We start from the raw sequence: 9451 nt of genomic DNA, 5'->3' as shown, positions 1-9451 counted from the left end.
TACCAGGGCTCCCTTTCTGAGCCAGGTGAAGCCACAGGCAGCAGTGCAAGGACAGAACCCACAACCGTCCAGAGGAAGGGCCAGTGGGTGCCACCCGGTTTGCACCTGTGCCTTTACCCTGCCCGGTTCCCGAGGAGGACGGCAGCCCCAGACGGTGGAGGCAAACAGCCCGGTTCCTACAACTGGGTTCCAATCCCACCCCTTCCAAAGGCATGAAACCGGGAAGCATCTGGGCAGCGGCCGACCATTCTAGTTAAACGGCCCGGCCTGGTCTCAGGGCGCGGCGCGGCCATGCCAGGCGCAGGGAGGTCTAGCCAGCGTGTTACTCTGGGGGGCCACGCCTCGTCGGCCTGCAGCTTTCCCTCTCCTGCTGCTGGGCTTTCAGCTGCCACAGCACTGCGTCCTCCTCTGACTTCAGCCTCCCTGGGGATTACCTGCTTGCGGGCCTGTTTCCTCTCCACGGTGACCACCTAGGGGTGAGACGCAGACCCACAGTGACCTTCTGTGACAGGTGAGTGAGGGGTCAGCAGAACTGTCACCTAGGGGGGCCCATGCCTATGGGGCCCTCTGCCAGCCCCCCCTCAGCAAGACCCTGCCAGTTCTGCCTCTGGGGTGACCGTCTGAGCTGCCTCCACTCCCTACCCAAGCTGCAGGCGCCACCTTCAAGCGCTAGCTAGCCCCTTCCCTGGCACCTTGTAATACAGTTTCCACTTTGTAATATGTCCTTTTGCCCTGGCTGTTAGAGTCCTTTGTCTTTTAATTCTATGCCAGTTGTTTCCTGGCTTTGTGACGTAACTAGATGGCAAGGATTAAGCAAGCGTGGTCTTTCCCCTCCTCCGTCTCCTCCCCCACCCCATTCCTCCCCAAGTTCACACTCCTTAGTCTCCCAGACGGCAAGTACGGTTCTCCAGGGGAGGCTTCCCCCCCTATGTGGGGACACATAGCAGTAGATGCTTCAGGAGCTTAGCGAAGATAAATTAGGTTGGTGTCTTCATGAAGTCAACAGTCTAGGTAGAAAAAACAACGGCCTTTCTTACAAAGAAGATAGTTGCTTGCCATCCATACAAGCATTAGATTTGGGCAGCTTGAAGGTGTATCACGGCTCAGCAGTAGGATGCCCGAAACATGAAGCACACCTGACAGCCAGCCCAGGAGGAAGGTTCTGGAAAGCCTGGCGCAGGAGGACTGGCCCAAAGAGCTACAGGTGGGAGCCTGGGAAGAAAAGACTTGAGGGAGGAGGAGACATATGAAAACCGGCTTCAGATAACTGAAGGGCTGTCACGGGCCGGAGGTACTGCATTTCCTTCCAGTGACTCAAGGACAGAAGTGATCGGAACGATGGGAGAGCCTAGCAACAAGCAGAGAGGCTGGGAAATGGAACAGGCTGGCACACTCTCCAAGCAGGGCTGGGCTGAATCATGTCCCCAGTGCGCCCTTGTCGGTGTTTCCCAGAGAGGCCATGAGGAACACAGGCCCTCATCACAGGCACGAGTGTCCCAGTGAAAAGTACTAGTTAAACAAGGTTAAGCATGGACTGTGGTTAATTTCATGTGTCAACTTGGCTAGGGCCTGGTGCCCAGTTGTTTGGTTAAACACCAGTCTAGATGTTGCTGTGAAGGTATTTTTAGACGTGGTTAATATTTATCTATTTTTCTTTAAGATTTTTTTGATGTGGACCATTTTTAAAGTCTTTACTGAATTTGTTACAATATTGCTTCTGTTTTACGTTTTGGGTTTTTTGGCCACGAGGCATGTGGCATATTAGCTCCCAGCCAGGGATCGAACCCACACCCACTGCACTGGAAGGTGAAGTCTTAACCACTGGACCACCAGAGAATTCCCATAGACATGGTTAACATTTAAATCAATAGACTGAGTAAAGCAGATTGCCCTCCATCATGTAGGTGGGGCTCATCCAAACAGTTGAAGACCGTAAAAGATGGAGGTCCCCGGAAAAGGAAAGAACTCCACCTTCAGCCTCAACTGCAAAATAAAGTCTCGTGGGATTTTCTAGCCTGCCCTGCAAATCCCAGACTAGCCAGCCCCCATAATCCCATGAGCTAATTCCTTAAAATGAACCTCTCTTGTTTGCTCTCTCTCTCACTCTGTCTCCCTCTCTCCCTCCCTCTCTCTCTCTCTCTCTCTCTCTATGTGTATATATATGTATCTCCTCTTGGTTCTGTTTCTCTGGAGAACCCTGACTAATATAGCAGGTTTCTCTCCTACAGGACTTGGGAGCCTTTCAGGGCTAACGTGCTTATTGGGGGGGAAGCGGGCATGGTATATGTATTTCTCCAATTTGTCCCCTACCTCTCTGAAGGCCTGTCAACAGAACTGTGTGTGCCACAGGGTCCACACTGAGGTCATGGTTGTAGGGGGCTGAACAGATGACCTCAAAGGTTCTTTTCTACCCCCCAAGCCTGGGGTTCCAGGAGACCAGAGGGTCTCAGCAGGGTCTTTTGCCCTTTTCAGCTCTCAGCCTGGCTTTCCCTACAGGCCCAATACCTTCAGTGGCCATGGCTACCACCTCTTCCAGGCCATGCAGTTTGGCATCGAGGAGATAAACAACTCCACCGCCCTGCTGCCCAACGTCACCCTGGGGTACAAGCCGTACGACGGGTGCTCGGAGTCAGCCAATGTGTTTGCCACGCTGAGCACGCCAGGGACGCGCTACGTGGAGAGCCAAGGAGACCCTGCCCACTACTCCCCCACGATTGTGGCGGTGATTGGGCCTGACGCCAGCAGCCATGTTGCCACCACTGCAGCCCTGCTGAGCCCCTTCCTGGTGCCCCTGATAAGCTGGCGCCCTGGCAGTTCGGTCATCTCCCCTCCTGCCAAGTCCAGTGTGGGCTGGGGTCGGTGGGCAGGAGCTGCCGTGCCTGAGGCCAGCCTGGACCTCCTGGGCGGTCACTGCTTGTTAGTCACCTGCCTGGCATTCCTTCCTGTCCAAGCGCCGCTTCCAGGTCTTCCTGCCTCAGTGCTCACTGGAAAATCCATTCTCCTTGGAAACTTCTGCCCTTCTTTCTCCTACCGCTGTCCTACCACCTTTGTGCAGAACTGAACACCCTTCGTTTCCCACCCCCCCCCCAGACTCAGGCTCAGAGGTGTGGCATCTGTCCCTGTGCGGGCCAAGCCCGTCCCTCCCCTCCTCTGCTCGTCGACCTCTCCCTGGGCCTCCTCCTCCACCTACACGCTTGCCCTGTCCTCCTCTATCCTCCAGGCACTTCTCCTCTCGGACCTGGCTGACTCTGCCCCGCTTCCATGCAGACTTCTCCGCAGAGTCCTCTCTTCCTGTTTGCTTCTCCCTCTTTGCCTTTACTCCTCCCTCCGCTGCCCTGGACTCTGCCCTTCTAGCCGGCGCTGGAAGGTGCAGGCTGGGTAGGGATTGGACGTGGTTCAGGTGGCCAGCCCGGAGGTGGAACCCCGCACGTCTTTAATCCATTTGATCTTTTTTTTTTTTTTTTTTTTTTGGCCCCATGCTGCTCAGCATGCGGGATCCCGACCAGGGATCAAACCCGTGCCCCCTGCATTGAGAGCGTGGAGTCTTAACCACTGGACGGCCAGGGACGTCCCTCCATTTGACCATTTTGACACTTTCCCTCAGCATTTATGACCCTTTCACTTGGGGCACTTCTTTCTTGGTCTCCTTTAGAGAATTCTGCCCCCCGCCCCCCATCTCCTCTGAGAAGGCGGTGACTCCCTAGGGCAGACCCCTCCCCTTCCCAGGCAGGCCGAGGCCCGGGCTGAAATTCCTGTCTCCACCTTCCTTCTGACTCCTGAGCACCAGCCTTATTTCCAGATGCTCGCCCAGCGCCCAGCGTCTCCACTTCATGGACCCAGCCGGCCCCCAGATGAACTTCCCTCCCCACGTAACACAAGCCTCTTGTCTTCCTGCATCCCCTCCCCGGCCCATCTGGCAGAGCGACTGTCTCTAAGGAAGCCAGAAACCCTGCAGTCCTACCTTCACTCCCTTCCCTGCCCCGACGTTTAGCTCACCACCACGGCCTCTGCCGGGGGTCGGTGAGGGAGGGGGCCCTCACCGCTGCCAGCTCTGTCCCTTCTACTCTATGGCCACTGCCGCAGCTTTAACTGACCGCCCTCCCCTCTCATCTAGATGATTCCATCAGGTCCTAGGAGTTCTCCGTGACTCTGGCCTTGAGCCTTTTTTTTGTTGTTGTTAGTTCCCTGACCAGGGATTGAACTTGCGCCCTTAGCAGTGAAAGCGCGGAGTTCTAACCACTGGATAGCCAGGGAATTCCCCTGGCCTTGAGCCTTTTTAAACACGTTCCTCCCTGATCAGAGATACACTCCTAAAACACAAGTCTGATGTCACTTCGCTGCCTAAACCCTGAGGCCTTGGGATAAAGCCCCAGCCCTGCAGCGCGGGGGCTAAGGCTTCCTGCCCTGACCAGACACACCTGCTCAGGCTCTCTTTCTTCCTGGATCTGACCTCCAGCCGAGTGGAAGTCCCTGAAGGGCCCCACGCACGTACCGTTTCGCTCCCTGCATGCGGTTGTGGTCCCTTTGTCCACAGGACAGATTCCCATTCTTCTCCCAGAAGTCTCCCTGGGGACCTGCTCCCTACCTGACGTGTAACCTGTTAGCCTCGTGTGTCAAGTGGTGCTCTGCTTGAGACCCTGGGCCAGGATGTCTCCATCCTCCCCGTGTCCCCGCGCCCAGCACAGGGCTGGCACTGGGGGGCCCTCGTTCGAGGCTGATGCCACTGAACTTGCTGAACTGAACCCCACAGGTCAGCTATGATGCCAGCAGCGTGATGCTCGGCATGAAGCGGCTCTACCCCTCTTTTCTGCGCACCATCCCAAGTGATGAGCACCAGGTGGACATCTTGATGCTGCCGTTGTGGAGGTTCGGGTGGGTCTGGATCTCCATGGTGGGCAGCTAGGGGTGCAGGCGCTGGAGGACCAGGCCACCCAGCAGGGCATCTGCGTTGCCTTCAAGGACATTGTGCCTTTCTCTGCCCAGCCGGGCGATGAGAGGACGCAGAGCATGATGCGCTGCCTGGCCCAAGTGAGGACCACGGTCGTGGTCGTTTTCTTCGGCAGGCAGCTGGCCAGGGTGTTCTTTGAGTCCGTGGTGCTGGCCAAGCTGACTGCCAAGGTGTGGGTCGCCTCAGAAGACTGGGCCATCTCCAGACACATCAGCAATGTGCCTGGGATCCGGGGCATCGGCACAGTGCTGGGCGTGGCCATCCCACAGAGGCGTGTCCCTGGCCTGAAGGAGTTTGAAGAGGCCTATGTCGGGGCGGACAAAGGAGCCCTTGGGCCTTGCCTCAGGGGCTCCTGGTGCAGCAGCAAGCAGCTCTGCAGAGAGTACTGGGCTTCCACGGCACAGAAGATGCCCACACTTGGAGCATTCTCCATGGGCTCCGCCTACAACGTGTACCAGGCTGTCTATGCCGTGGCTCACAGCCTCCACCAGCTCCTGGGCTGCGCCTCTGGAGTCTGTTCCAGAGGCTGGGTCTATCCCTGGCAGGTAAGGCACTTAACCTGCCACTGGCACCCTATATCAGGGTGCTTTCCTGAGGCAAGCGGAGCGGTTCCTCTTCAGCTACCCTAAGTGCAAGGGGTGGGGGGCAAAGGCCCCCGACTGGAGGCTGATCCCGTCTCTGCGGCTCGTGTTCCTCTTCTGTTCTCTGAACTGTGGCCCCTCCCACCCACCATGCCTCAGATCCCGGGCTTGAAACCTCTGCAGAGGGCTCCTTTGTTAGAGACGTCCTCTCACTCAGGAGGCTGGATAGGAGGGTGAAGGGGCCTCCTAGGAGGGGAGAGGGCCTGAAGAAGGGACCAGAACTTCCAGATGGGCTGAAACCACCCAGATAGAAGCTCAGCAAGGCCCCAGGCACTTGCTTCCTGAGACGTCTGGGTCCTGGTGGGTCCTGGAGGAGCAGCCTGTGTCAGCTATGGCAGCGCCGTTATCCCTGTTTGTTTCAGCTTCTGGAGCAGATCCGCAAGGTGAATCTCCTTTTACACAAGGACATTGTGACATTTAATGACAATGGCGACCCCCTCAGCAGTTATAGCATAATTGCCTGGGACTGGAGTGGCCCCAACTGGACCTTCAGGGTCATCGGCTCCTCCTTGTGGTCTCCAGTTTGGCTAGACATAAATACGATCAAAATCCGGTGGCATGGAAAGGACAACCAGGTAACGGGGACATGGTCACTCACCAGGTGACTGCCTGACAGGCAGCCTGGAGCACGGGGACAATGCTGACACAGAGCAGGAGAGGGGATCCCAGGTATCAGGCCGCTATGACTCTCCCCAGCCCTGCCAGGGAAGCTCCATGGGCTCACAGACAGACACCCGGTCGTCACTGGTTCACACAATCAGGGCCTCTGCCCTCGGAATAATCCGCGAAGGCGGATGCCCAGAGATCCAGTTTTCCATCCTAAGAGCGAGTGTCCCTTGAGCTGGGCCCCTCCGCATGGTTGCAGAACACCTGTGGCTTCTTGCAGGTGCCTCAGTCTGTGTGTTCCAGAGACTGTCCTGAAGGGCACCAGAGAGTGGTCATGGGTTTCCACCACTGCTGCTTTGAGTGTGTGCTCTGTGAGGTTGGGACCTTCCTCAACAAGAGTGGTGAGTGACCCAGTGATGAGTGGGTGAACCACCCAGCACTCCTAGGGTCTGTAGAGCAGATGAATGGACCTCCCTTGGGCCACACATGTGCAGAACCAGGACCCTGGTCACTTTGCTGCCAGTTAGGGACAGGTTGGGGGACACCTTCCATCCGACTGAATTCTGATCAAGCAGAAAGAAACAAGCAGTTGAAGTCCTCATATATTGCTGAGTTCTTTTTTTCTTTCTTTCTTTCTTTCTTTCATTTTTGGCTGCATTGTGTCTTAGTTGTGGCATGCAGGATCTTTCGTTGTGGCCCGTGGGCTTCTCTCTAGTTGTGGCATGTGGGCTCAGTGGTTGCAGCATGTGGGCTTAGTTGCCCCGCAGCATGTGGGATCTTAGTTCCCTTACCAGGGATCAAACCCGTGTTCCCTGCATTGGAAGGCGGATTCTTAACCACTGGACCACCAGGGAAGTCCCTACCTGAGTTCTTTATTAGAGAGCTCCCAACCCAACGCCTACAGAGGCAATTTCATCCTAAATTCAACATATATTTTAAAAAAATATTTATTTATTTGGCTGCACTGGGTCTTAGTTGCAGCACATGGGATCTTCGTTGCCGTGTGCAGGATCTCTACTTGTGGCTTGTGGGATCTTTTAGTTGCGTCATGTGGGCTCTTAGTTGTGGCCTGCGGGATCTAGTTCCCTGACCTGGGATCGAACCCAGGCCCCCTGCATTGGGAGCTCAGAATCTTAACCACTGGACCACCAGGGAAGTCCCCCTAAATTCAACCTCCTTATCCAAACAGATGTGGCTATCATTCCCTTTGTGCCCTCCCATGTTATCTGTATGAAGTCCTTTCTGTTGTCCAGGCCAGTGACAGCTGACACCTTGAAGAGCTTGGCCTGAATGCAGATACTAGCATGTCTGCAGAAGGACAAAAAGCATACTCTACCCAGTGATGCAAGGTCAAGACCGGAGAGCAAACGGAGGTAGCTAAGGGCTCAGCCCAGAGCTGGACTCCAGGGGCCACGTGCCTTCCTTTTACTGTCTCTGCGGGCGTGGGAATGTATCTCTTCTATCCTGAGAGAGTCAACTCAGAGAAACCACAGAGCGGCAGCTCAGGCAGGTGGATTTGGCTAGTGGGAGTGCTGGGGAGAGATGAAAAGACCCTTCCTTTGGGGCTGGCTGCTCCCATTGGATCATAGCCTCAAGGTTATGTGGGTTAAGGCCCTCTCTACGACCTCTTGGTTTGCAAACCCCTTCTGGGTTTCATGGGATCATGAACCATACAGAACCGACCCAAGTGTCTCCACAATCTGTAATTAACACAGGCATGTTGAGGAAACACTTGCCCTGGGGGCCCTCACTCAGGGCTACCCCATCTTGCTGTGCCTGGCAGAGCCCAGCTCCTGTGCTACAGCCCTCCCAGAACCTTGCGGGCTTGCACGGCCTCCCTTCCCTTCCCCATTCCTGCTATGCTTACCCGGCTCTCAGGAACCCTCTCTGCCTTCCCTTCCAGACCCCTACAGCTGCCAACCTTGTGGGAGAGAAGAGTGGGCACCTGAGAGAAGCCAGACCTGCTTCCCATGCACCGTGGTGTTTCTAACTTGGCATGAGCCCATCTCTTGGGTGCTCCTGGCAGCTAATACGCTGCTGCTGCTGCTGGGGGCTGGGACTGCTGGCCTGTTTGCCTGGCACCTAGACACGCCTGTGGTGAGATCGCCTGGAGGCCGGCTGTGCTTCCTCATGCTGGGCTCCCTGGAGGGGGGCAGCTGCGGCCACTATGGCTTCTTTGGGGAGCCCACGCTGCCCACATGCCTGCTGTGCAAAGGCCTCTTTGCCCTTGGTTTTGCCATCTTCCTGTCCTGCCTGATGATCTGCTCCTTCCAACTTGTGTTCATCTTCCAGTTTTCTGCCAAGGTACCCACCTTCTTCCATGCGTGGGTCCAAAACCACGGTGCTGGCCTGTTTGTGGTGATCAGCTCAACAACCCAGCTGCTTATCTGTCTAATGTGGCTTGCAGTGTGGACCTCACTGCCCACCAGGGAATACCAGCCCTTCCCTCAGCTGGTGGTGCTTGACTGCACAGAGGCTGACTCACTGGGCTTCATGCTGGCTTTCGCCTACAATGGCCTCCTCTAGGTCAGCGCCTTTGCCTGCAGCAGCCTGCTCCTCAACTTCGTGTCCTGGATCGCCTTCTTCACCACGGCCAGTGTCTACCAGGGCAAGTACCTGCCCGCGGTCAACGTGCTGGCCATGCTGAGCAGCCTGAGTGGCGGCTTCAGCGGTTATTTCCTCCCCAAGTGCTATGTGATCCTGTGCCGCCCAGATCTCAACAGCACCGAGCACCTCCAGGCCTCCACCCAGGACTCCACCAGGCGCTGTGGCTCCACCTGACCAGTGGGTCGGGCAGGGTCAAGCCGGGGCAGGGTGAACTGGAAGTCTCCACTGCTCTCAGGGTTGAAGGTGGAATGGGGCGCCCAGGAGGCCTCTGGGCTCCTCAGCCTTGGCTTGGGAAGTGTAAGCCCACGGGAGAGCTCAGTCCGGGCTGCGCTGGCTGCCAATAAAGAGGTGAAATGTGCTTCTTGGCTGTGCTTCCTCTCTGGGGCGAGGGTAGGGCGCTGTCTCTTCAAGCCTGAGGGCGCTGCGCGGCCGGGCTAACCGCAGCCGGAACCTCGGGACTCCGAGCCGGGAGTAGACTCAACGTCCAGCTTGGCGTTGCTAGGCAACCCCAGGAGGCGGGCCCAGCGCCGAGGGAACGGAGCTGGCCCCGCCTTTCCCTGCACCCCATTGGCTGTTATCTACGTGGTACCGCCTCCAGGGCCCGGAGGTAAAGGCTAGCGCCTCCGAGGCGTCCCGCCCCGGCCGGCGC

General features: G+C 56.8%; 1 protein-coding gene across 1 annotated transcript; it reads left to right on the top strand.

The window, feature by feature from the left end:
- Positions 1-344: 344 nt before the first annotated feature.
- On the top strand, positions 345-8976 carry TAS1R1 (taste 1 receptor member 1). Its single transcript, XM_061187147.1, is given in 7 exon segments — positions 345-511; positions 2497-2802; positions 4756-4889; positions 4892-5493; positions 5952-6164; positions 6476-6596; positions 8099-8976. Coding segments are annotated over 6 exon segments (2211 nt in total). The 5' UTR covers positions 345-511; positions 2497-2539.
- Positions 8977-9451: the final 475 nt, after the last annotated feature.

This window comes from Eubalaena glacialis, chromosome 3, assembly GCF_028564815.1.
Source record: "Eubalaena glacialis isolate mEubGla1 chromosome 3, mEubGla1.1.hap2.+ XY, whole genome shotgun sequence".
NCBI classification, from domain to species: domain Eukaryota; kingdom Metazoa; phylum Chordata; class Mammalia; order Artiodactyla; family Balaenidae; genus Eubalaena; species Eubalaena glacialis.
The sequence above is the reverse complement of the archived record's forward strand: the minus strand, read 5'-3'. Positions and strand labels throughout refer to the sequence as shown.